The sequence below is a fragment of the Seriola lalandi genome, unplaced genomic scaffold, assembly GCF_002814215.2.
Source record: "Seriola lalandi dorsalis isolate HSWRI2012SDOR001 ecotype SW California unplaced genomic scaffold, Sedor1 jcf7180002054795, whole genome shotgun sequence".
Classification (NCBI taxonomy): domain Eukaryota; kingdom Metazoa; phylum Chordata; class Actinopteri; order Carangiformes; family Carangidae; genus Seriola; species Seriola lalandi.
This window is the reverse complement of record NW_019525348.1, coordinates 3,681,631-3,709,588: the sequence shown is the minus strand read 5'-3', so window position 1 is coordinate 3,709,588 and position 27,958 is coordinate 3,681,631. Positions and strand designations below refer to the sequence as shown.

At 42.1% G+C, this 27,958-nt stretch overlaps 3 protein-coding genes across 3 annotated transcripts in view; all 3 read left to right on the top strand.

The window, feature by feature from the left end:
* Positions 1-17,745, top strand: part of kndc1 (kinase non-catalytic C-lobe domain containing 1) — a 39,718-nt gene extending 21,973 nt beyond the window's left edge. Inside the window, exons 17-31 of the mRNA XM_023425942.2 lie at positions 597-850; positions 1,943-2,298; positions 3,118-3,211; positions 3,303-3,400; positions 3,480-3,664; positions 6,725-6,835; positions 7,014-7,161; positions 7,533-7,688; positions 7,979-8,185; positions 8,320-8,402; positions 11,134-11,287; positions 12,085-12,207; positions 12,581-12,640; positions 13,056-13,213; positions 15,630-17,745. Coding sequence (XP_023281710.1) covers positions 597-850; positions 1,943-2,298; positions 3,118-3,211; positions 3,303-3,400; positions 3,480-3,664; positions 6,725-6,835; positions 7,014-7,161; positions 7,533-7,688; positions 7,979-8,185; positions 8,320-8,402; positions 11,134-11,287; positions 12,085-12,207; positions 12,581-12,640; positions 13,056-13,213; positions 15,630-15,858 — 2,416 coding nt within the window. The 3' untranslated portion in view covers positions 15,859-17,745. The remainder of the gene's footprint in view (positions 1-596; positions 851-1,942; positions 2,299-3,117; positions 3,212-3,302; positions 3,401-3,479; positions 3,665-6,724; positions 6,836-7,013; positions 7,162-7,532; positions 7,689-7,978; positions 8,186-8,319; positions 8,403-11,133; positions 11,288-12,084; positions 12,208-12,580; positions 12,641-13,055; positions 13,214-15,629) is intronic.
* Positions 17,746-20,860: 3,115 nt separating this feature from the next.
* On the top strand, positions 20,861-22,779 carry vox (ventral homeobox). The gene is made up of 3 exons (XM_023425677.2): positions 20,861-21,944; positions 22,033-22,265; positions 22,382-22,779. Exons 1-3 carry the CDS (start codon positions 21,671-21,673, stop codon positions 22,634-22,636), a joined length of 762 nt encoding a protein of 253 aa, XP_023281445.1. The 5' UTR covers positions 20,861-21,670; the 3' UTR covers positions 22,637-22,779.
* A 1,740-nt stretch (positions 22,780-24,519) lies between these two features.
* On the top strand, positions 24,520-25,440 carry ventx (VENT homeobox). Its single transcript, XM_087179191.1, has 3 exons — positions 24,520-24,661; positions 24,764-24,963; positions 25,207-25,440. The coding sequence occupies exons 1-3, from the start codon at positions 24,520-24,522 to the stop codon at positions 25,438-25,440; spliced, it is 576 nt and encodes a 191-aa protein (XP_087035317.1).
* Positions 25,441-27,958: the final 2,518 nt, after the last annotated feature.

The following is a 27,958-nucleotide window of genomic DNA, read 5'->3' as shown; positions in this document are numbered from 1 at the left end:
GGGGGGGGGGGGGGGGGCTTAAGCGTATGAATGAATGAATGAAATGATGAAGGCAGCAAATTCCATGCTTCGCACTTCTCTCTTCATTTATATGTAAGCCAGAGACGAGCAGAGGGTCGAGTCTGCCATTTCTCCCAGACATCTTTTTATCCAGGCGTTGCCATGCTCAGGGCAACATGTGGAGAGAGACATCACAGCTTTGCAGGGAGATAGACACTCTTTCCCTCTGGCTGCGGGCTCATTCATTGGGCTCGGCCATGGAAGGTTATTTTTTTCTCACTGTTCCAGTTTCAGTGAGGGGATAGAGGGAGGTCTGTAACCTCTCTATTAAGACGTTGGTCCATTCTAACTCTGACATGGACTGGAGTGGACTGTGTTTTGTCTTGGCAAGTGCATCTGATCTGCAAGAAGTTTTATGTGATGTCAACTGTTTTGTTTTTTACCATCAGCATGTGTTTTCTCCAAATTGTTAATTTTCACATATATGCCTTTATTGGCATTATTCTTTTAATAAGTGCTAATTGTCCCTACCTAGCTTTGAAATCTGTGTGTGTGTGTGTGTGTGTGTTTGCTCTCTCCTAATGTGCCCCTTGCAGTGGCTCTGATGAGCAGCCTTCTTCAAAGGCTGTGAAAAGGGCAGCTCTCACCCCACCCTTAATAGCAACTGTCTGGAGAGGGAAGGGAGAAGTTTGCCTGCACGGCCATCTTGATCTGAATGGAAACATTCACACTTCCAGTCCTGCTGCTGTGGATTCTTGGGAAGAAACCGAGGCCCGACCCTGTCAAAATGAGACTGCACCTGAAGATTTTGAATTGAGATCGGAGCGGAGTCAGCACTCTGTCAGTGAAGGTGGGAAACTGACTTTTACTTTCATGTTCAATTCTATGCTTGTTTAGACAAAGATCTAGCTCATGGGGTCGGGTTTCATAGCCGGTTGAATTTTGGATCCAATTCCAGGTTTATGAAATACACAGATTTGTTATCATCATAATACAAAATTCTTATAAAATTATTTTAATCTTTCTCCAGCAAAAATCAGTGTAGCAGCAGCGTAGAGCAGGTAATCATTTAGCTGAATTCAAAATATGTGATCTATGTGGTAAAACTAAGTAAATATGCAAAGCTGTCATATAATGAAAATACAGTGCTTTTTACAGCATCAGAAACTACAATAATTCTCTCTGAACTGTAGTAGAGTAGAAGTGTAAAATACCATGAAATGGAAATACACATTCTACCACTGCTGCAATGAAAACAATACTTTTTTGACTAAGAAGTGTCCTCCTCAAATATACTACCTAAATAGATTCAATAAAGGGTTGCAAATTTGAAAAAAAAAAGGTGGTTTGAAGCCCAACCCCCCCGTGATGCTTTATATTTCTATTTATTTGGCTGCTGACTGAAGTCATGAGAGTTGTGAGTGGCTGTTGGATGCTGTTCTTAAGATTGTAGTACATTGAGAGGAGTCCAAGGCTGAAGGCGAGCAAACGCTGAAGATTTCTTTTCCTCTGGAGCTCATTCCTGGCCAGTGATATTCACACACACACACACGCACATGCACACACACACACACACACACACACACACACACACACACACACACACGCAGGCACGCAAGCCCTTACATCTGCATCGGTTGTGCTATTAAAATATGCTAGACATGGGATCTTGATTACAAACAACTTGGTTACTAGATATTGGAGATAAAAAGATAGTGATAGAACAAGTTGAGCTTGAACTGCCTTCCAGTTCATCTGTTAACAGTGGCTGCATTGTGCAGCTATGACAGGGTTAGCAACAAATACCCCCAGCACCCATCTTGGATCTCTCTCTCTGTGTTTTCTTCACAAATCCAGTTTGTTTTTTTTGCCTTCCATGTGATTCAGTCCCTCTCTTCTTCCCCCCACCCACTCTCTCTGCTGTCCCTGTTTACTGGTCGAGGTGTGAGCATGGACTGTTCAGACACAGGGGTCATGGAGGGAGGAGATCATTCAGTGGGGGGCAGCGATGAAAGCCCCTCTGAAGCTGAGTTTGTGTCGGGGAGAGAGGAAGGGCTGCCCGGAGCCCCGGACGAGCAGATGAGCCCTGACTGCTCGGAGGATATGGAGGACAGCGACTCCCTGGCGTCAGAGCGACTCCTCTCGCCTGGATCCAGAGCAGAGGGACCAGGCCTCAGCTTAAGCCCAGTGTGGGCCTCTGCCTTTTTTGGAGAAGACTGTTTTAGTCCAGAGGTGATACAGTACGCTGTGAATCTGGGACAGCACACGGGATCACCGTGTCTAGATGTGAAAACGCAGGTAGGTGAACCTGTGAAGGCTTCTGCCGGTGACTCATGTCTGACCTTCACCCTGTGTCTTTGAACAAACAGCAGACTGTGTGAAGCGGCTGATTTATAGATGAGATTCTATTACATTAACACAATGAAATGTATATCACAGAGCATGTATTTTACATGTACTGCATGTTGCAATAATAGGTTGTGAATAGAGTTGTGTATATTAACGAAAAGCTGATATTCTATCACGTGTTGATGATTTTTAAAAATTAGACTCTTGATTCTTTATAGGTTTTATCCTTATGTTACATCCAAGTGCTTGTTGCACCCAGTTTAGCTTCAGCAGCTCTTCACTAGGTCGAGTTTTATGAACAAGTACAGGAATTATTTTCTTAACTGTAATGAAGTGGGGCACGGTCAGGCTTTGGGGTAAATAGGACGAGAACATGTTGGGGACTTTAGGATAATTGGCATATTATTCTCTCCAAACTGGATCTGAATATTAATATGTTGAACTTGGCCCTTGGCAGAGGAAGTTATTATCATTTGCAAAAGAATATTAATGAATCGTCTTTGTGTTTGCACACTTTGATGGCACCACTGTTCCTTCAGAGGGTTTGTGTAACGGCTAATAACACACCTTAAGAGCCGAGCTGCTGCGACTTCTTACTCATTTCACTTCAAAAGAGCTGTTGTGTTCTGTTGCCACGGTGAAGAGGGAGGAGAAGGGAAAAAAATGAAGACTCTGCTCCATACACACTGGAAACACCTAAAGGCAGTGAAAGGCATGTGCTGTTATTTTAGGGCCTTTGTTTGATTGTGTGTGATTTCCTTTGAACAGGAACTGCAGCAGCAGCTGATAATTGAAACAAGGAATCTAAAGAAAACTAGAAATTTCTACCAGAAGCTGATTCAACAAGAGAGGAAAAATAAAGGTTGGGTGCCCATTTCATTACGCTGCTGGTGTATGAAAACAGCAAGCTGCCATTATGATCTATAAAGCTGTGTATGTCCTGTATCCCAAAGGTTCTGAGAGCAAACTGATGCTGTCTAAACTCAAGTCCCAGCTTGAGGAACTCAGATCCAAAGTGGGCTTCTTGGATTGTGTGAAGAAATACCTTGAGGTACTGACAAAGAGATACAATGCATCTCCCAACAATCTTTTTCTTCTAACCTTTGATATGATGTCATTTACTCCTGCAGATTCTGAGTGTGGATAAGTGGGGGTTGGAGGTTTCATTACTACCTTCTTTGGCTGTCGCTGGACCTGGATCATTGGACCTCCAGTCCTCTGAAGACCCTTCTGTTCTGAACTTTGGCACCAGCAAAGGGAAGACCAGTCTGCAGGCTGGCTCCTCTGTGGGGCTCATGGCTTACCTCTACACAAGGTATTATTGATCAGGGGTTAAATTTGAAATTCTATACAAGTCATGAGGTTGTAGGACTTGTGATAATGTTTCAAAGTGTAAGGCAGCCCTTGTGATCCGAGTTCTGTGCTCAATTATTTACTCTCCCTGCTGCTTTTGATGCGTCCAACCAAGGGATTCCACAAGGACTCGGGTCAGAAAATTACCAGGTTACAGTAAGAAACTGAAGAAGATCCTTGATCTTACCGTTTGTACAACAGACATGCTTTTCATAAAATAAAGACTGTCATTACAGCTGTTTTTAACCATGCTAGCAGTGTGGCTCAGGCTAAAATATCTCAACAACTATTTGATATATGGCTGTGGAATTTTGTACAGCTCTCTTCATGTCCCCAGAGGATTAGTCATACTGACCTTGGCAGTGGCACCGTACCTGTGTCCTCTGGTGTGCCGTGAAGTCATTGCAAGTGGGCCAACAAATTATTAGTGGAACTGTAAAATTTTGGTGAAAAATATAATAAAAAAAACCTTTTTAAATAATGTTTTTTAATGTTTTAAAAATGAAATTATCTTTCTAACATGTTTAAAAACAATAATAGGAACTTTTAAGTTGTCTCCACTCTCCAACTCTAGCACTTTGCCACCAGACTAAATTGTACACAACACAGACATTATACCTCAGCATGTTAACATTGGTAATTGTTTAAATTGTTGCTACGAGTATATTAGCATGCTGACATTAGCAGTTAGCTTAAAACACTGCTCTGCCAAAGTACAGCCATTCAGAGCTGCGAGCTCGGCTGTAAAGTCTTGTTATCGTGTTGATAACTGTCGAAGGAAGGAGCTGGCGTTCATCTGTATTCTTTTCAATGTCAAGAAATCTCATGAAAAGACACAATATGTCAGTCTGTCTCTCACTACTTTCTGACTTGACCTCCCCACTCCTGCAGCAATACCCTCATTCATTTGTAGTGAAGACATGAATCTTTAAAAACGACTAAAGTCAGAAATATTTTTATTTTTTTATCAGGCAGGTAAATGGTGCATTTGTTTGGGACTCTTTTCACCTGTGGATTAATACACTATGCCCTAGTGAGTATTAACAGCTGCTAGTTGATGTATGTGGGACTGACTCAAAATAGATTAGTGTCCATGTTTGTGTTAATTCAGGAACATGTCACCGTGTGCAACAGTGTGGCTCACTGATGTGCTTTTAATCATTTTTGGACAACAATGGAGCTCTATGGGACAGAGGAATAAGATCTATCAGGCTTCGGAATCATGTTAGTGGACTATACATAATAGTAGGATCAGTTCATAGTTGCTTTTTGCCTTTTCATAGGATTTGTTGACAGTATCAAATACATTTGTGCTTTAGTTCTTTTCTCTCGCTCTGTTGCTCACCCACTGTCACCCACACGTTTTCGATTAGTCATGTAATTGGTTACATAAATTTTGTCAGTAACACTAGAAGTCCATCCTTAATTCTAATCTGATCTGTAAACCATGACACTATCACTGCTGCTTTGAAGTTTTACATGATAGCATTTGCTTTGTATCTGTTGCTATGAGAAACAGCATCAGCATTTAGAAAAACAAGGTCACAATCCATAAATTCTTTATCCCCTTTTAGTTTCCACTGCCTCAAGCTGAAGCTGTTTTTCCACCTCTAACAGCTCTGATAAGACTTGTTTTCAGTTTATACCCTCACAAGGGCTTAAACATTTCAGTAAATATATTAGCATTGAAGAACCGCTTACTTCAGTTACACACCTGTTATTTTTTGTGACTGTATCTTGCAGGTTGTGACATTATCATGTTGACAAAATCTGTCCACAGACAGACAGACAGACAGACATATAAACACCTGTCAAAATACTCAAAAGCACTCCTGTGGTAGTTCCCACTACAGGAGGCGTCGGCCACTATTACAGTGTGCTCACAGCATCTTGGCAAATGATTTACTTGAAAATGACTTTTTTTTGCCCAAGATTTTGCATCTCGGGCAATGTGCAAGCTTACCATCCCCTCTTGGTGGTATATATATATATATATATATATATATATATATATATATAGCTTGTGAATACTCAGGGCTGAAAATGTTGACCCAGCTCCTCAACAAAAAAATCGTTTAGCTGTTTTTATTTTCAGATATTTCTCCTAAAAAGCCATATAGGGGATTTTCATCAATTCCCATTTGTCTGCCAACTCACATGAGACACATCACCATGATGCTGTGATTCAGGAGAGCTTTTTGTATGACGTCACCGCTCCCTCTCACTGAAAAGAGGCATTTAAAGTGATTTAGGGCACCTAATAATGGTGCCCCCTGGAAACTCTTTAAAATGTTCTGGGCGTAACTAAGTGGGAGGAGACCCTGGGCCGGACATAGAACATACGTAGGGACTACATCTCCCACATGGTCTGAGAGTGCTTGAAGGGGTTCCCCAGAAGGAGTTGAAGGAGTTTTGGTTCCCACTGTCTGCTGCCAACAATAAGGTTAATCAGGATAAGGAACTGCATAGAAAAGATGATCAAGTTTAACTTGACGAACTCGCTGCTAATCCAAAGATGGGCAAAGAGGTGGGATGTACGTGGGGTCGAGACTTCAGTGAATGCCAGTCTGTGGCAAGCGTACATTCCCCCACCTGTCACTCAAAGCGGCACACCTTCAATTATGCATAACTTTAATCCTTAATATATTGAAACGGGTGAGTTATATAAAAAATTCACCCACTGTACAGTTGTCGTGAAGGAGAAAATTAGTTATAGAGACAAACCATTTTTTGTACCAGGCTGTAAACATGTTTATTTCTGCTGTAAAGTTGGACATTTGAACATGGGAGTCTCTGGGGATTGACTCGCTTTTGGAACCAGACTCTAGTGGCCTTTCAAAGAACTGCAGCTTTTGGCGCTTCACGTGTTGGCTTTATTTTTCAACCCTGAAGGTCGGCGCTTGTGTTATTATATTCTTTAATTGTCTGTTGTAGACTTAGTCATATTTTTCACTGAACAGTGTTAATAACTGTGTTTCTTTCTGAACTTAATTCCATGTCATTGTGTTCATTGTCATCACAGAAATGCTGCCATGGAGGGCTATATCCAGCAGTTCCTGTATACCTATCGTTTCTTCTGCACTCCTGAGCAGTTACTGCAGTTCATAATGGATAAATTTGTCAGTGCAGCAAGGTAGAGTATATCAAGTAGCTCATGATTACATAGAGAAACAGTGTAGTGCAGTACAGTACGCAGAAAAACCCATATCTCTAGTCCAGCCTCTCCTCTAAGCTATAAAACATAATGCTTTATAGCACACAGTATGAAACACTCTCCATTAATTGTGTGATAAATTTGTTTTGTGTTCCAGAGAAGGTCCAGACATGTCAGGAGACAGTGAGAAGATCTTCCATCGTAGTTTGGACGTGCTCCAGTTCTGGATAACAGAGTGTAAACAGGTGGACTTCACACCCAAGTCCAACCTTGTGGATACATTAGAGAACTTCCTTAATACTGAGGTACATAACCTCCTAGCAACTATAATAGTACTGCTTATATTATAATAGCAGGGCTGTATTAAAACATACAATATTTTTAGCCTGCAGTTCCTCAAGGTGCCGTACTTCTCGTTGCCTGTTGCTGTTCATGCTAACGACCCAGTTCATTTTCTGAAACTTACAAATAGAAACGGCTATCAGACACCATGAGGTTCGACAGCAAACACAATTCAATTCAAGTCATTTGTCTTATTAGATGACAGCATAACAACAGGGATTGAAAAAATGTGTTATAACTCTAAAATGTGAGTCTAAATTATCTATTTAAAGGTGATGGAGCTTTTTTGTTTTGGTACATTTGTTTGTTTTCTGTTCGTTTGTTTTTTCCACAGGTAATTCCTGTCGACAGCCGAGGGGAGGCCCTTCTTGCTGCTCTCCGCAGCCCCCTAAGTACAAGGCGGAGTCAAGGAAGAGATAGCCTTATCAGCGTAGAGGACGACGATGACTCTGTGTGCTTGTATTCGTCCAATGAGGATCTCGGCAGAAAGGTCAGTACATTATAATAACAAGTTACACCATTTGGTTTTGTTTCCTGTTGATTAGTTCAAGTGAGTCTGGACTTTTATTTATACTGTGTGAGCAAGAAAACGATTTGCACTTTCTGCATGCAGATATTTCCTGCCTAAGCTCAACATTTTAAGGGGAAATCAGAGAACAAGTTCAGTTGCTGCGTATTCTTTGTGTATAATTTGAATTTTGATTGCTTCTACTGAGTCTACTATCTCACCGTTTTGAAAGAGTACCTTCATGAAATACATCTTCTCTCCGAACTTTTCAGTGGAGGATTTCAAGAGTGGTGGAGCCCTCTGCGTCCATGCCTAAAGACAAAGCCTTCTCCATTGCTGCAGCTCTGCCTATGCCTTGCTATCCCTCCCTGGTCGATGACCTCTCCGGTGTCTGCCTGCACAGTGAGGAGCGACTCCCGTTCAGCAAGAACGAATACAGCGCACAGCACGTAGCCCAACAGCTCACACTCCTGCAGCAGGTACACACATCCTCCGTGCATTCAATCCACCACCGTCGTCGTTGTCTCGTTTAACCACTAGAGGGAGACATGTCTCTATGAATGCCCAGAAAGGCTCTAATTCATCCACTTGTGATTTACCTTTTGTAATGCAGGAAATGTTCCAGGAATGTCATCCAGTTCATTTCCTCAACTCCAGAGTCCACGGAGTCGGGGACAAAGTCTCCATCCCAAACAAGTGAGTATAATGTTCGACTTAAACACCGTCTACAGTCTTCATACTGGATACAGATGGGTGGCAAATGAAAAGGAAAAACCAACATAGGCCCTGTTCAGACCTGATCCATCTGTGGTGAGACGATCACAAGTGGACAGCTCTAAGAACAGGTGTGAACGCACCCAAGATACACTGAGGATGCATTCGAGATCCAGTCATTAAGACCACATTCGGAGGTGGTCTGGGCCAGTTTCATAATGAACTGAAAATATCCTACTTTTTCCAAATGGATTAAACCTAATTTCATTGTAGAGCTGTGAGCAGAGCAATGATTCGCTCAACCCCTCCACAGCCTGCTCTCCCTCTCTCTCTCTCTCTCTCTCTCTCTCTCAGACACACCCACACACACATTGACAACAGACCCAACAGGCTGCTTAAAAACGACAACTCATACCTGTTTTTTTGCATACAGATCAGGGAAGTGAGATCCCATCACAAGTGGGCACTTGAGTAGCAGGTGGGGATGCATTCTAATGCCAGGTGTGAAGTGACATACCTAGAGCTGTCCACTTGTGAAGAGATCACCCGAGATGAATGTTAATGCCCGATCTGGACAGGGCCATAGTGTCTTGAGCCCCTTTTACACAGCCTGTTTAAGGCGGGAATGTTGGAACTATATTCCCGCCTAGTCGTTCTGCATGAACTGAACCATCACAGAATGAGGGGACATTGTTATTGTTATTGTTGTTCCAGCAATAAAGCCGGCATAATGAGGAGTACTCTTAATGGCAATACAGCAGGATCTCTGTTTAAACAGGGTTTTAGTGAGGTGCTGAACCACCACATGCTTCCAGTTTCAGTTTCAGTGCTGCTCAGCATAGATCATAAGTCTGTGTAAAAAAATATTTCGCCTCCTTCTGTTTTCTGATGTTTGTGGAAGGGAGTCTTGACATGTTGATCCAAAGTCTCCCACAGTGGTTCAGCTCGGTTGAGATTTGGTGACTGTGATAGCCATAGCACTGATTGATGATTCTCATCATTTGAAATAACCATCACACATTCAGTGGCCCCTTGTGATCTATATGGAAACATGATAACAGATTTGTTCAACAACCCCACCCATCTGTATCTAGAGAGTCTACTTTTCATATTAGATTACATCATCGTATTCTCCTTCTGAACAGTAGTCTATGTGACTTCCTGTTGACTTAGTAACATGTATGTCTTACATAATATAGGGATACTATACATAATATATGGATATTATGTTTGTGCAGCAGCATCTACAAGACAGTAAAATGTTTGTTGTTGGTCAAATAGTGGCCCGTGGGCCAAATCTCAAGTTTTCTTCTGTAGATGTACAACAGTCATGTAAACTTCAGTAAATATAATTTAAGATTTGTTTAGATTATGATTTTGGCCTCCAATGACTATAAAAACAAGATAATCGAGAGACAACGATTATTGTGCTGCATTCTGTTTTCACAACCAATGTCATCCCCCCCTACAAAAGCCATCGGACGTTATCGGTTCTGTCCTCGGTACTGAAGGAATTGGGCAATTGATAGAAGTTTTCTTCCACGTTCACCGACTCCATTTCTATATCCTATGCTCAGATGTCTCTTTCTTATTTCGTATATAACAGAAATAACTACATAGACACAACGCTTTTTGTTTTGTAATTTGTTTTTTTTTTGTTTTTTTTTCCTAAGTCAGTGACTAATCGTGTTGAATAATCGTGATTATTATTTTTGCCATTATCCAGCAGCCCTCCTTAAGATTTGATGCCCCTACATGTAGAGAGATGTACTCTGTGCCAGGCTGTTAGAACAGCGCCTGTGTCTGTAATGAAGTCTAATAACCTTAACAGATAGATAAAAAAGTATTAAAATCAACAAGTACAAGAACAAACAGTTTTAATTCCACAGCTGTAGCCTATTTGACCGTAACTGATTTGTGTAATTCACAATCAAAGCAGCTTGACATTTTTTTCTAAAGCAACTTTTTAAGTTGTGTTTTATTGACTTTCCACCAGGATAATCCCCTCACTATCAACACAACAACAACAACAGTCCCCTTCATACTAGCATGAATGAAGCAGGCCACGGCGTGTTGGGTGCGGATAATCTTATCATAGTGCAGCACAAGTCATGCATTTGTGTTTGAGTCATTTTTGATAAACAAGTATTAATGTAAGATGTTGTAACTCTAGTAGCTCAAACTTACTAACGGGAACAGAGACGTCTGCTCTTACATGGGAACTTAAAACAGTTTTATTTTGAAAAGACTTAAAAGAAAGGAAAAAACAGTACAATGAAAACATATGTTTTCAAACAGGCCCCTGGCTAAACCTATTTGCTGACCCCTGACGCATGTGTACAGTAAGTTTATACGTATATATCCACTGATAGTATGATTCTCTCACTGTATGTGGAAAATAGTGTTTCTGGTAGGAGTGCTTCTAATTATAATTTTCAATATCATTGTCATGTGGTTATGAAAGCAATGTCAGCAAACAATGAAGACTTTCATTACAGTTACTGGAGCCCAAGGTGACTGGCTCAAAGAGCTTGTTTTGTGTGGCCAAGAGAAAAGAGCAAAGAAGCACACCTCACATTTTCAGAATCTGCAACCAGATTTCTTTTTGATAAATGAATAAAAAATGACGTAATTATCAAAGTTTTTTGTCATTATGTTATTATTGTTTTATTGTGAATTTATAGTATAGATGTCTCTTCATCTCCCTCACCAGGAATGTGTCCCAGAACGTGCCGCCAGCAGAGGGCAGCGGTCTGCTCATGTGTGAGGGGACGCTGTCAGACAGCCAGCTCCAGCGGCTGCTCACATATGCTGACAGTGTCACTAACTGGATCTCCTCGGAAATAGTCATCTGTGACTCCACCAAGGTGAGAGGAGACAGAACTCATGAAAGTAACAGGGTCGGCAGGAGCCATTACAGACACAGCATGGGCTTTGTGATCTTATCAAACACGGATTCTCATGTCAGACACAGACTTCCTCTCATGTGCTCTCTGATTCCTCTCTGGTCTCATGGTTGAATGGGTTATAGACAGTTAGAAAATCTATGAAAAATATTATTACGAAGGTTTTTTTTTTTTTTTTTTTTCCTTCAGCTACTTCCTGATACTTTCATATAGACACTCCATTCAATCTATAAAACGCTCAGCTCATTTGCATCCATTCAAATTTGTCACATCTTTCACACTTAAATGACAGCTCACATTAAACTACATCTGCTGCTTCAACTTCATCTTAAAATTGCGGTTACTTTTTATTTGCTTTTCAGTTGACATTTCGCCTGCTTTCACCTCGTCCTCTTTAAAAGACATTTCAACCCGCTGTCGTCTTTCACTCGTCAGCTCGTCAGACAGTTCAACTGCTGTCAGTGTTTGAAACTGAAATGTTCACCTGCTTTTTAACTTCAATTTAGCCTTTTTCTAGTCAAACGGAAAAATAATCAGCAGTAGCAGTAATGAAAATGTAGAACAGTCGACAAGGCACTATTAATATAGACTATACATAGTATTTTTCCAGTGGACGTGCTTCATTATGCAGTCTGCTGTGGTCCCAAGAAAAGCAATCCAGCGTAAAGAGCTAGCAGGTTTTTTGCATTTTGCCCTGTTGAGCATTTCTTCTCATTGCAAACTCTCCTTTTTTTTTTTTTTTTTTTTTTTTTTTGCAGACACAAGTTGCTTTGCTGACCAAGTATCTGTGGATAGGAAAACACTGCTATGAATCAAGGAACTTTGCCACAGCCATGCAGGTCCTCCGAGGTCTGGAGAACGTGACTGTCAAGCAATTACCAGTGAGGCTGCATCTCATAAATTACTCTTCAAACAGATTCTGAGTTTGTGTAATAAGTCAGGTGCCCTCGAGCTAAATGTTTTCTTCAGCTGTGATAGGAGTTGGTTGGTGTTTAATTAGTTTCTCAAATGAGAAATTAGCATTAATGCATTCAAATGTGATGTAGAAAGTGAGGAGGAACGTGGCCCTCGAAAAGGAGTAATTAAAAACCTAACAATTAAAAGACGCCACTGGTTGAGACAATGCAAGAAATTTCCATATTTTAATCTAAAGGCAGGTTATAGTCATTGACTCTGGTGTTGCACTGAAGCCACGGTTTAATTCGTCTTCATTTTGGAGCTACTAAATAAAACTTCCTCATCTCTTGCCAACAGGCTTGGAAACATCTGTCTTCCAAGGTGTTTGAGATCCTGGAGGAGCTGCGAGCTGTGCAGGTGTGTGTGCGTAGGTGTGTTTGAGCAGGCGCACGCTTATGCTGTTTGTAACTGAAGCCTAGGCTGGTCACATATTGTGAAACTGGGCTGCAGGGCAAACAGATCAATAGAAAAACAGCTTCAAGCAACCCGCCTGTGTGCTGAAAGCTTACAGCTGGCTCTGCTTCTGAAAGTTATTCTCAAAAGAACCTGATGCATCAAACAACAGACATTGCTATCTTCCCAGCTCCGCTATTTAGATGTAATGAAAACAAACCGTATGCTCTCTTGGTTTTCATATGTAAAGAGGTTAAATTTGTTGAAAATCCTCCCAGGTTTTTCACTCATATTACACATGCTTTTGACTTATTGGAAATTTTTATCTTCCAGTAAGAAGTCATTTATTTACTGTGCGGCTAAACTGCTCTCTCCTCAGGTGTTCCTGAAGAGCGACGACCTGTGTCTGATGGGGGCAGAGCACTCGAGGAGGAGGCCCACCCTGCCGTCATCGCACATCCTGGCCATGCACGTCCAGCAGCTGGAGATCGGGGCCTTCACGCTCACGACCGGAGCCTACAAGTGGACCAAGCTCAGGTGAGGAGAAAATCCAGATCATTTCTAGATCTGTAATAAGCTGCTGTCGACCCGATGTGGGCGCCCTTTTTTTTTTTTTGGTGTTTCCCGTTTCCGCCCTTGTCTTTTAACCTCTGGCTGCTGTTGCCAAAGCCGTGATGGGTTCACACTATAAACACCACAAAGTTGGGAACACACGTCCACATTCCTGCGTTCACCTGACGCCACCGCAGCTACAGCAGATATCAGATTGAAACGCCATGCTTGACACAGTTACCAATGATGTTCGTTGGCTATCTTTGTCTTGTAGGACCATTTAAATGTTTCTATGATGAAAAAAAAACAGCAGCAGCAGCATGATAACCATATTCAGTTAATGTGACTTGTATTCTCACTGTAGCCCCTCTGGCTAAAGTATCACTAAACTAGCTGTTTTTTGCTTTGTTGGTTTGATTATTCCAAATTATATTATTGATGATATAATAATCGTTACAAGTCTAATTATGAGTATTTATTAATTGATTAATTCATGAAAGATCCTCCCTAGACTTGTTGTAAGACATATGAAACTGCTTTGCTTTGAACAGAAATTTGTCTTATTTGGTTTTCATCGACAAAAAAAAGGGTCAGTAAACTATTTACAAATTCTTAGACATAAAAACAACCTCATTGAAAAATCGACAATCTATAATCTATGCAAATATTTTTCAGTGCAAAGTATGCTAGAGACGAGATGTCTGTACTTCACTACATAGAAATTTGTTGTGACATCACAAAATCCTGCTGTTATGCTTATGAACACATTATTGGGTGGAGGAGGATTTTAATTAATGATGAAAATTGGAAGTGTAGAAAATCTTTTAGTTCCACAATAAAGTTGAAGATGTTCATATGAAAATCCTGCTTACTGTAATAGTCTAAATAAGTCTCCACCCTGCGGTCTGTTTTGGATGAAGAAATACTGTTAATTAGCTCACATGGCATACTGTTAAATATATACACAAACATTAGAAAAACAAAAATACCAATGCATACCGACCTGTCACCGTGACTATTATAACAGTAATATTTTTATTTGGTCCCTCATTTAAACCGGTACTTCTCACTGTGATCAAAGTTTCTTTTCCAGGAGAGACCGGTGTACAATAAAACACGTACAGAATGAGCACTGACAAAATGCACTTTTACATGCGCACAAACCAGTGGTTACACATTAATAAAAAACTGTTAAAAGAGAACGTTTTAAAAATGGAAAGACTGATCCATTTTTGAGGAGCACAACCAGATAACCAGTGTTTCTGTTCTGCTTTGAACATGTGGTACAAAGTGAAAAAAATCCTGTTACTTGACATAACTGGATTTAGATGTGAGAGTTTTGTAGACGAGCTTAAATAATACAGTGCAACATGTCTAGCTGATGACATGTTGCACTGTATTTCACCTGCACAGGAACGGGTCTGTGTGGGTGAAATGGTCTAATTAGCGCTGTGACATCTTTTAATAGCAACTGATATGTTTATAAAACTGCCAGAAAAGAAAGTCTCAGTTTCTTCCTGACCCGACACAACTAAACGCTGTAAGTTATGTTGTGGAACTGGTCAGATCTTTGGTCACAAGCGTCAGATGTCCTCCCACACAATGCAAAACATCCCTATTTACGGGGCAGACAGGAAGTTAAAAGACAAAATACTGTATCTCAGTGGAGTTCTTCCTTGTTGTTGAGTAACATAGAGGGAATAGACGCCCTGTTTCTTCAAAATATCTGTGCGGCGAAAAGCCCGGTCCTCCCTTCCTCCGTCACTGCAACTTATGATATAACTGCAAGCTGGAATTTGCACTAATTATGTTAGAGGTGGGATGTTATTGAAAGACGCACACAGCCAGTGAAATTAGCCTGTTATCTATCCTTGTAGTGACACAAAATATGAACAGTCAGCGCCAATAACTGAAAATTAGCTCTCTCCCCACATATTGAGTATCCATCTATGACAAAGTCGGCCAACTCGCATTTTCCTGTGTCCTTCTCCTTCAATCCAATATGGCTGACCAGATGCTGAGGTCACAACAAGTGGCGGTTGGATGGTAATGGCACAGCTGCTGAATTTGGGTTGTTGGTAGGGGTGCCAGTGTTGCACCAGATGGCGCCCGTGGGATGGGGTTTGATTGGAAAAGAGGTTTTGGGCCAGATGCTGAGAGGAGGCTGGGTGAAGCCAGATGCTGGGGTCAGGAGATCTAGCGGGGAACGGCAGAGACACAGCTGTTGAGTGCGGACCCCGGGTTATCCCCGCTCGCTCCAAATCAGGTCACAGACAAAGCTGATGATGGTGCTAAGAAGAAAGAATATGCAGCCAGACATATTTTCTTTTCATGTTTTCACTTTAAACCCCTTATTCTTTTGCTTCATTTGTCTCATCCATCCATTCATATCTGGGTCTAGGCGCATCGCAAAGGTTGTGAGTCAGGTCCACGCCTTCCAGGAGGCAGTGTACTCCTACAACCCGGACCGGGATCTGCAGGCCTACCTTCAGCGCCGCATCGCCCGGCTTGCCACCTCTGACATCCACCTTCTGGCCTCGGACAAGGATGCCAACTTCCAGCATTCTAGCGAGCGACAAACGCGGAGAATCCAGGACACGCTGAGGAGGGTAAAGGCCACCTTCCAGTGAGCCGTGCCCCGGTCGCATATCACAGCCCTGGAGTAAGTCACCACCAACTGGTCAAGGCCCCAACCCTCAGATGCCTCTGTTGTCGTGGCAACAGAGCCTCGTAGACTGGAAAACATTTTCTGCTGTCGTATGTTCATTTTGTTCCCTAAACTTCAGTCGGTAAAATCAGTTTAACTTTATTTATAACTCACACCCTTTAGATTACACAGGTTCTGCTGTTGGTCACACATCTGTTTGGTTTTGATATTCAACATCCTTCTTCACAAAGATAAAAATAATGGCTGATGTTTGTAATTTGCAGTATTTCTTCCTCAGCTCATATACTGACGTTTGTTATCTGACCATGTAATTTAGCTGTTAAGGCCTCCATGTAATCACATGTGGACTGAACATGGCAGGAATAGGGAATATATTAAAAAAAATAAAGGCTGGCAAAGTGGGCAACTGCACCAGGGCCTGAGAACCCCAGGAGCCCCTGACAGCCACAAGCTCACTGTGTAGCAGCTGCAGTAATATGATCAACTGGGACTTAATTTAGGAATATGCACCATTAAAGCACAAGATAACTGACATGATGAGGGCAATAAGGTGGAATCCGCCTTTATTAGCCAAACTGGGACAGACAGTGTTAGTCTTCAAGCCTGTCAGTCCTTTATGTTATTATTCATTTATTTTTTGCAGTTAAATTTAAGTTTTTCTCGCCAGTTTGCTCAACACAGATTAAATTTTCAGGTAAACTTTGTCATCTCAAATTCCCTCTGGATGTTGTCTTCAACAAGAAGCCTGGACTTTGTCACCGGTCCATGGTTTGAAAAATGTTGGTCAATGAACTAACAGCAAAAACAGTGTTTTCACACTTGCAGGTTCCTGCAGTGGAAGGGCTATATAGTGCTATAGAGAGGGGTGAGACACAATCATCATTAAACTATAGGATATCAGTTCACACCTTCAGTCGCTCCAGGAGGACATTCATAAAGTTGCACTCTGTTGTGACAGATGTAGTTGTGCAACAAATAAAAAAAAAGGAGGTTAAGTTCAAACCCGGGACAACAACTGCGAGAAATGGGCACCAATGTTGGACTGTCAGACACAGCCCCCCCCCCACTTCTGACGTTGCACATGTGCGGCGGGAAGGATTCCAAAGCTATTCAGTATAGTATACTGGCGCCTTGTTAGCTAATCTAAAGGGCTGTGTCTTATGGGCTCGTGCAAAGATCTAATTTTCAGACCTCCTTCATTTCAGCTGATATTGTACATAGAAGGTGCATATTCCTAAATTAGATCATATTCAATGAACTCATCACACAGCAAACTGGGGAGCATGTCTTTCCAGCAGAGGAACAACCTGCACAGTGCAAACAAGGAGGAGGGAATGGGAGTAAATAGGGGCCCAGCAACTAATTTTTGTCCTTGGTCCTATTCCAGCCTTGTCAAACATTCAGATAAAATCTATTTGATGTTGCTGAATTGTGTCTGATTTTTAGGAAACATTACTAATAACGCAGAATGGTTAATCATTCGTTTTTTTACCAATTAGGACTTTACCAAAATGAGATTTATATGACTAGCTTGGTAAATTAATATATAATATTAATTCCATTTAAACAGCACAATGTGAAATAATTGCGTTTATTATCAATAGTGAAGCTAGACAAGCTTGCTGTCACGACAGTACCTTACTATTACAGAGAAAATGATAGAACATAATGAGATGTCAGTGCAAAATGTTATATGAAGAGTGAAGCTGAGTCTGTGTCTATTTTTCTATTTTCCTGCCCGCTCTCTCTCCTCCATGGTTTTTTGCCCTGAAACACACCGTGGAGATGGAATGTGACGTGCTACGAAGATTTGCTTAATTTAGCCAAATAAATGAGATTTTATAAGCTCTCTCTTGCCAAAGCGTATTATTGTCAGACAATATCCATGATAGAATGGCTGCATGGCAGGTTACAGCCCTGTTACATCTGTCAGGGGGCTGTGGGAGGCGGTGGGAGGCGGTGGGAGGCGGTGGGGGAGCCGAAGCTCGGGTTTCTCTCCTCCCATTAGGATTTACAGTGTGTGGTGATGACATCATAGGGAACTTTTTGTGCTTTCTGGTATTTCTTCCTTTTGAATGTCACTCAAGGACTTTCTCTGGTAGAATGGTTACATCATATTTAAGAAGTTATTCAAGACCAGACCACAAGGACACTTTTTTACTTTGTCATAGTATTTGGACACATGCGTGAGTTCATTAGTTTATCCAGGCAAAATTAATCTTTGTGTTTTGTTGACATTTGTACCACGTCCTCATGGTTTGGGGTCCCACGGGTGCCGCTGCTCAATGTGTAAAAATAATAATCACAACTGCAGAATTAACATTTCTTTTTACTCTGGCCTTTTTTATTAAAATTTAAAAAATGTAGAAAGGTATTTAAGAAGTAATCCTTCCCTTCGCCTCAAACTGGGCTCAAACTGTTAATGAAGGAGACTAATTATGACCTTAAAGCATTATTATAGCACCAGCTCATATATATCTTATTTTAAATGTTATATGGGCTGTGAATTAATACAAATATATATATTATTATATTTTTTATTCAGTTTTACGTCAGACATGGTGTTATTACTTATGTTTTGGGTCAATTAGTCCCTGATAGACATGATGACTATTACAAACTGTTACATAATAAATCCAAAAAGACTTTAGGGTTTTGTGAGGGGTAGAACTGCTTAAAAAGTCCTGTCAACTCCAATCACAGATATAGAGACATGAAAACACTTTGTATTTAACTATGTTTTACAGACTCCAAACAGAAATGTTTTATTTTCTACAGCAAATTATTTCCGAAACATGACATCAATTCAAAATCAGGTTTAGAATTTCTCAAAGATTTAGAAAAGGTCATGAAGTATCAAGATACTAAAACAATGTTAAATATGCTGTGTGTTAGGGGCTTTTGTGTGTGTGTGTGTGTGTGTGTGTGTGTGCGCCTGTGCGTGTGCGTGTGTGTGTGTACTCATATGATGGCTCTTGTTTCTTGCTTCTATCATTTTACTTCAGAATATGAATGCAGGACTTCCAGTTGTAATGGGCTGCTGTATGTTTACACTGTGGTAAAGGAATAGTCTGCTGAATAGTTCCTGCACCACTGGTCTGGGATCTCCAGCGCTATTGAATTTCAAAATAAAAGCTGCTTGTGTTACTTCCAAACAGTACAATAATATTAGCTGCTGGGTGATTTTTTTTTTTTCTTCTCCAGATCAGTCCCACAATAAATTAGAATATAATGAGTGTTACAGCTTTTCCTGTGGGACAGACAGAGCTCGTGTGGGGCAGAGCTGAGGAAACAGGCGCAGTGTGAAGGAGACGTCCCGGGCGCTTTTTCATTGTTATCTATCGGGATCAGGGCGCATCTTCAAAGCTGCGGAGATAAAGAGCTCCAAAAGGCTGAAGGGACTCCTGCCTTCACAGCGACAGATCACCGATAAAGGAGACAACCAGGCCCAGCCTCTTATCTGCATTGTCATATAACTAAACGATCAGTTTAGCAGTATTGTCCCTGAGCTGGTGCGTGCAGAGCTCTCTCAGGGGAGGGCCCACAAATCCCACAGGTTAGACGCTGTCTGACGGAAAGTTGTGTCTCGGTTTATTTGGCGCCTAAAAGACATGATGTGAAACTGTGAGTCACCGTGTTGACTGTGTACAGAGAAGCGGAGGAGGCTGAGCATTTATCTTTAGATAACTCCACTGAGTTTATATTGATCTTATACCTGTTGTATTATAAGTGCGATATGTCATCCTTCAGTATGTGAGGCAGTCAGTCTCAGGATCACCCAGGTCTGTTTCTATGGGCTGGTTTGCGCTCCCAGGGTTTTCCCAGCTTCCTCGCAGCTTGTTTTAGCATATTTACATTTGAACGGGCCGACAATCCACTGTAATTGTGTTGCTACTGTAATGCCTTTGATCCGTAATGTTTGAAGCGCCTGTGCCAAACGCTGGCTGTTGGGTAGCTGGCGCCAGCAGCTCACCGGGGTATCAAAGACGCGTCAAATAAGAAACCATTGGAGGACGGCAGTATGAGCCCCCGTTTGATAACACGAGTAAAATCTGCGAGGTGAAGTTCTCACAGGACAGGATTGTTTTTGGTTTTGTGACGCGACAGTGCAGAGGGTGTTACTGTCGCTCTGAAGCTGAGTTTGACGCGCACAATCACTGTCCTTATTATAGTCCATTTCCCGTTTGGTCACTGGTGAATCTCTGTAATAGACCCATTGTTTACACGATAGTCAGTTCAGTCAAAGTGTATCAGCAATAACCAGAAGCCAAATGACAGATCTGTGCTGAGAAAGAATCATTAAAAAAACGAAAAAAACATTTCTTTGGTCCCCCTGTATTTTCTATTTTCTGCACTGAACCAGGAAATATAATGTCATCACACATCAGGTCCAATGAATCACCTTTAAAGCATGGATCGCTGTGATAAGGATTAAGGAGCTATTTTGGAGCTGCACCTTGAATACTAAATGACTAAAGATATATCCAGTGGTGGAAGAGGTGCACACATCAGTTGCTTATGTAAAAGCAAACCCACTATATAAAGTACTCCTTTATTAGTACAAGTCCAGGGCTATGAACTTTACAAAATAAAAGTGTTTGACACGGCACCATGCAGAATCGATCTCGTCATTGTCATAATATATTGGATTACAGAGTGGTGGAGCTCATGATTTGGATAAAATAATATCTACCCACTACCCGTGCAAAATCTTAACCTGCAAGTAACAAGCGGCTCTAGGTGAAATGGATCTATGGAGAACAACATGAGCTCCTGAAATGTAGTAAAGACGATGTAAAGTAAAATGGAGATACTCAAGTAAAGTACATGCATGCCAAATTTGTACTTACTGGAGTAAAAATTACTTTTTCACCATCCTGTCGACTCATTATTAGTGTGTCCTATAGGTGACAAAAATAAGCCATATGGTTTAAACAAGCCAGAGAGAGGGAGAGCAGGGAAAGCGATAGTCAAAGGACTATTTCCCAATCTCTCCTTTCTTTGTGCGGCTCTGTGTTCGTTTCTGATGAATCAGTTTCTGACTGTTCAAAAAGTGTCAGAAAACTTTCCTCACTCAAAAACTGTCATTTCGCAGCCAACTAAAGCACATGCATATCTCCAGTGATTGTCATATGAGAAAGTGGTCGTTACTGTATTGGAGAAGTGGTACAACGGTGAGGGGAGTTATGTCAAATCAAAGCGTGTTTAAACTTCCAGAGAACGTGTTTACAACATTACAAACTATTTCATTGGGACCTTGGTGGACCCCTGCGCCCGCTTCCACAACCATTACATTAACACATAAGCTGATGATTATGTCTCTCTTCATCAGACCCGGGTATCAGTAATTGCATCCATGTTAAATTACGCATTCTTGTGGCCGAGGTTTATTTAAAATGACTGAGGAGCCCGACTCCTCTCCTCCGCTGCTCCTGTACGCAGCAGCAACATGGAAGTATTCATCCCCTCTCCTGCCCGGCTGTTTCTGCAGGGCCCTCAGTTTCAGTCGGGGCGGACAAATGTATGAGCTCAGGGGGATTCTCACAGACTCAGTGGCGCCAGGTCTCCACACACTCACAGGATATGTAAAGACTTCAATAACGAGCCATTAACCCCTAATCATCGGGATCTATCGGGCGTTAACAAGGACCTCTACATATGCAAATTGCGGTGAGCGGCCGGCCCCTATAAAAGCTGACCCCGGAGAGGAGCTGCTGCCACACACTCCCTCTGACATCTGGTGGATTTACAGGTCACTGAGCAGCACTGCGAACATGGTGAAGTACTTTTCTGTGGACTGGCTGGCCCAGAGCCATCACACCAGCACTCCGACTGAAGACCACGGAGCTGGCATGGATACTGCGCCGACCTGCAGACCTCATATCCCCTGCTTGGTGCAGCCGCGTCCCCCGACTTTTGGCAAGGGCTACCTGCAGCCAAAACCCAAACCATCAAAGCCCGTTGAACACATGGAGCCAGCGGAGATCAGCAGGCCTCTGGACTCCAGCCTGTGCTCACCTTCACATTCAACAAGCTGCGCCTCACCAAGTAAGTAGAACACACCCCCTAACTTTGAAGCGGCGATGCAGTCTTGACGCACGAGCAGCGGTGATAACCAGATTTTTCCTCTCTCCAGTTTCAGAAATCAGCGGGTACTCCTCCGGGTACGAGAGCGAAGCAGCTTCCTATGAGTGCCTCTCTGTGGATGAGGCCAGCGAGGCGGAGAGAGACGGGCCACAGCGCCGCGTGCGCACAAAGTTCACCCCCGAGCAGATCAGCAAGCTGGAGAAGATCTTCAACAAGCACAAATACCTGGACGGTGGAGAGAGGACGAAGACAGCACAGAAGCTGAACCTCACAGAAACTCAGGTAAGACGCGATTTTCAATGCAAACAACCCTCTTTCATATACAGCATTTTACAGCTGAGTCTTTAATTGCGCATTGGTTTGGATTCTAACTTTTTCGCTCTCTCTCTCTCTCTCAGGTGAGGACCTGGTTTCAGAACAGGAGGATGAAGCTGAAACGGGAGGTGCAGGACTACCTCGCCCCCCAAGTCCCATCAGTGATGTTCCAGCCTCTTCCCCCAGTTCAGTACCACGGCATGGCTGGACAGAGACCCCACTACCCTGCGACCGGCCCGGCCTTTTACCCGCTCCCCGTCCCGCAGATGGTCCTCCAGCAACCTCTCCCCCCTCACCACCCTCCCCATGTCATGATCCACAATCCTCACTTCTACTGACAAACTGTCAACTAAGAGACTCTTCCGACTTAGACACTTACAATCCAAAGAAAGTGCAATCCAGAGTTGTTTTATTTAAAAGTTGTATATGATTCACAGAAATGTCTATTTATAACTAAATAAAGTTTATCTTCTATACCGAAGCACCTGGACTCTGTATTTTATTGCTTCACACATCATTGAAGCTGATGTTATCTTTATTGTGGGATTAGTTCTACATGAACGGATCAGTCCGTCTTTCATCTGCAGGAGGGAGGAGGCTGGAAGAAGGAGCTGATAAAGATGGCGGCTGTCCATTTAGGCTAAAGCTTCTTATCACAACTCATTGTGTGGATCTCCTGATTTGATTCTCTCATAATATCATGAAGATAGAGGCTGAAGCCAAATCAGATGAAGCCATATAAACAGATCATGATAAATTAAATCCTTTGGATGGTGTGTCATTCACTGTCATGTTGTAGACTGTAACAAAAAAACAGACCAGACACTTTATTTTTCACACACGTCACGATGAGACCCCTCATGCAGACATTGTGCTGGGTGGGTCTTCCTCCTCACCTGTCAACAAAGGGCCGACCATATGCTCGGCTTTCATATGCGTTGTTTGTCCTCATCTCTGCACTTCAAACGCCAGCTAACGGGGAGATCATGGTCAACAATTAGTCCTAATTAAGCCGCTCATTGATGAGTTTACACTTACAGCAGGAGCCCCTGCAGCCAGGCTCCAGAGAGTCTGGGCTTTTGTGTGGCCAACGAATCTGATCTCTGGGTTTGAAGTCTGAGGCCTGAGGTTAAAACCTGATTATGTGATGAGCTTTGGAGATAGTAAACTTGATTCACAACAACTTGAAGATAATGGAAAGCTCATACATGGAGAGCTGTGGGCCTGCGTTAGCATCTTATTTATTTATTCTAAGTTATTTGACGCCATACGTTGTTTTTATATTTCCAGTTAAAATACACCGGATGTAAGTGCAGGGAAATAATTAGTAGCCTAATTAAGACAATTTTACTCTAAATTATCTATTTTTTTAATTAAGTTTGGTTGAAAAGTATTATTCTATATATCATATGTATCTTTTGAAGGTATACCCAGTTCAGCGAACGTTTCATTCAAATAGGCCAGCAAACATCAAACGGAACTTTCTCACTTTCTGTCAATGCTTTCTGAATGCGGTAACACCCACCCAGTCCCACCATAACAAAGACTTCATCACCGGGATGCCTGATGCGCAGACAGCTGGGCGCTCATGCCTGTTCTCCAGGAGTCACTCACCGCCTCGGCAGCCTGAAAATGTCTACACATTAACAACAGCGGCCAGGTTGTCACAATACTTGAGACTTTTTAAGTTATATGTTTTTTTTGTTTGCTTTCTTTTTTAAAAAATAGGCAGTTTCGGTGTCTTAAACCACCAATAAATCACTGCTTAGACAATGTGTCGTTTTATGGAGCAAGGAACATTGTCATTAAGACTTTCTAAGACTCTCTAGGAGAAAGGCACAGTAGGACCTGAATCCTTTAACCAGTTCTTTACCAGGGCTACATATGTGACATTTAGTGAACCGTCCTGTATTCAGTGGCGGATATAGCCCTGAATCACTTTATGCAGAGATCTTTTTTAGTCTGAGATGCCAGCTAACTGATACTCAGACTCAGTGGCGCCGGATCATCTTCAGCCAGCCATGAACGTGAGAAAAACCACAACCCAACCTCTATTAACCTCAATTACAACCACCATCAAGTTTCTATCGTTCCGCTGAGAAGCCTTTGCATATGCAAATAAAGAAGTGTGCCCCTCCTATATAGGCTATCCCAGCGGCCAAGAGTCTCCCAAGAGACCGCAACACTGACCTGCACACACCTTGAGATCACTGACTGAAACATGGCAAACTTCTCGATTGAGTGGCTTTCCAGGAGTTATTATGAGGAGACTAAGGATGCTGCGCTCCATTCAAAGGTCCATGGTGAAATGAGGGAATTTACAAAAGAATCAAGAAGCCAGTTCTCTCCGACCTCACCAAACAGTAAGTTCACTGACAAACTGAGTCTTAAGAGCTGAGATTGACAGGCCTTTATGTATAATGATTTTTTACACTGTTGATTAAATGCTCTGCTCTTTCTTCCAGACAGCTGCGGTTACACATCGGGGTCTGAGAGCGAGGTGGCAGATGACAGCGAAGAGGAGGCCACCCAGCAAAGAAGGATGAGGACCAAGTTCACCTCCGAGCAAATCAGGAAACTGGAGAGCACCTTCAGCAAGCACAAATACCTGGGTGCTACACAGAGGAGGAAGTTTGCTGAGAAGCTGAACCTCTCCGAAACTCAGGTAGGTTTGAGAGTGGTTACAGAGGGTCTTAAAGCCCCCAGAGATATTACAGAGGTTTTTAAAAAAGAAATAGCAAAATGCGGAAAATTTGCTCCAGTTTTTGTTTAATGTCCCTCTTTACAATGGACCTGGATGTGTCATAAAGAGGCTCCTGGTCTGTGTTTTTAAACTGCTTTAAAATTACTACAATTCAGAACTGTGCACATGAGAGCATTAGCTGATGACTGCGTTTATATTTTCCAGGTGAAAACATGGTTCCAGAACAGGAGAATGAAGTTAAAGAGGGAGGTTCAGGACGTGCGCCATGAGTTTCTGTCGGTCCCCGCGGCTCTGCTGCCTCCTCTGCTATTTCAGCACCACGTCCTGAGCGGACAGCTCCCCTCCGGCAGTGGCTTCTACCCGCAGCTGCAGCCGCTCCACAGGACGGCCCCGCCCGCTCCCCTGCACCCGGTCATCCTGGCTCCACACTTCTACTGAACTCCCCACATTTCCCGAACGAATTCCTGTCTAGAATCTAGATATTTTCTCATTGCTCTCTCTAAAAGAGGGGTTGTCAATATAATTGCTTTTAATATGTCTGAAGCACTACAGTAGCTATATATGGATGTAACTTGTTTATTATTAAAATAATGTAAATGTACAGTAAATTTTCTCTTTTATGTCACAAATAAAACAGAATTAAAGACTATAAACTGCCTTTACACTTCTTTGTCTTTCAGTCAGAACTGTTTGGAATATTTCCTCCAACTGTTATTTATTGGGTATTCCATTAAATTCGAATACAACCATAGCATAAAAGATTCAGTTTTATTGAGGGTTTTTTATGTTATCTTTGGTATCCTTCCACAATAATATAAAAAATGTAAAAGTGAAAACACAATGGCACCCAGAGAGCTCAGACCTCCGTCAAAGCCAATGCCAAACAACATACACTAGACTTCAGAGAAAAAAAAAAATAAAATTCACGGTAATAATACAGATATGTCCCAAAATTTAACGAGTTCTTCCGTGGCTTCATATCTCATCCATTCACCAAGTTCATTGGTCCAGTACTTTTTGCATTCTCCTGTTGACAAATAAAGCTAATAATGAAAACAACACATTGAATAGCAAGGCCACAGAATCGACAGCCTTTACTAAATCAGGAAAACCAGTGTGTTACCATCTGTTGCAACATTGATGTCAACTTTAACAAAAGAAACAAATGGTGCAGTTTATGTTCCTCTTTTCACCACATTGTGACAATGTTGTGTTTTATTCTCTGTCTCCCACTCCCTCTTTTTCTTTGAAGAAACTTCATAGTGCCCATGAAGAATCACAGAGCAGTTTTCCCACACTCAGGCCGCTTATTCCCTGGATTATCTACCACCATGGCATATCATGTAAAAAAGAAAAAGAAAAAAGAAAAAGATTTTTTTTTAAAAGCATATACTTTGAGCAGTAACAGGCTCTGGCCAGCTCGTCTCTCAGTCCTGGGGAGTGGTTAAAAAGATGATGTCTGCGGCTGCTGACGGGCAAATATTTTCCTTTGGCGTCCGTTGGCGTGGCTCCGAGCTGTGATCGCCCTCTGCTAGTTGTAGTGTTGCATCTTCAAAGGGACATCAAAGCGGAGCTAAATGCCAGATCATTGAGATCCATTGAGGTCTATTGTTTCCCCGATTGAACAATTCGCACTTACTTGAAAGACGCGGAGGGTCGGCGCCCTCGAGTCTGCCAGAGGTGTGTATTGCCTCACATTGAAGTCATTAGGTGGCTGCAGCTAAATAGGTGACTGATTGAGTCACTCTGTCATAAAGTGGCTGTATGCCTTGTTCACTTATGATTTGCTGTTCGGATTCAGAATGGGAAGTACCTGCTGGTGGAGTGATTACACTCACTGCAGGCTGTCAGACGCTGACATAAACTGTGTCATTCAGGTCTGGCTCCTTTGGCTGGGTTTATGTTGAGCAGCCACATACCTGATTCAAGTGATGTTTGGGATTATTGTAGTGTAGTAGTGCCTACGCCCATCATTTACACCTATATTTAAGAGGAAAATAAATACTGACGCCTCCCACCAGGAGGCACAATTATCAAAGGAGATGATTACAATTCCATGCATGAGTAACTACTACAATGAGAGGAACATTATTCATTTAAAGGCTTACTGGGCCATACATCCATTAATACAGTACCTCAATACAAAGCACCAGACAGTGCAAGACCTCAGTCTGCAGCATTAACTGGAATGGTTCCTGGCACTAATGGCAACATGAGCATCAATAAACGATCCATTGTGAGAGGACAAAGAGTTGGAGAGTTGAATGGCAATGAGTGTCTCGCTGATCCTTCAGAATCAGGTGAGTGGGTAGGTGAAGAGCCGCTAACAGTCTCGCTGAAGCCGCAGCCGGATGGCAGCAGACGGGCTGGAGCCGAGGACGGATGATGGGGAGAGGCCAAAGGTCGCTCACAAGTTCAGAGAGAGCAGCTGCTAATGAGATCGACAATATCATCTGCTGATTGTAGTGATGGAATCAGACTGACAGTGTAGGGCTGTCAGAGAAAATTCTTTCAGCAGTGGTAAATGTACAATTAGTCTTTGGATTTTGATGAATGACTTAATGAATTGTGTGGCCAATTATGAAAATATCCAGAAAACCCACAGAACTCTCATATTTCATTCTAATCATTTAAATAGCCCTTTGTCAGGGCTGGAAAGTACATTTACTTGAAGCACTTGTGATTTATTTGACACTTCTTTTTCATGCGTTTTTATACCTTTCAGAGGGAACATTTGCACTTTTTACTTCACTACATTTGTTGGACAGTTCTTGGTACTGATTACTCCGCAGATTAAGTTGTAGCATTAAAAAAAACAATATGACCAGGTTATAAAATACGTGAGTTGTTACTGATTTCACCTTTAACCTCTTGGTTTGAATTCAATCACTGTTTAAGGTCAATAAAGCTCAAATTATCCAGCATGTCACTGCAAGAGCAAAGATGCATACCCCCC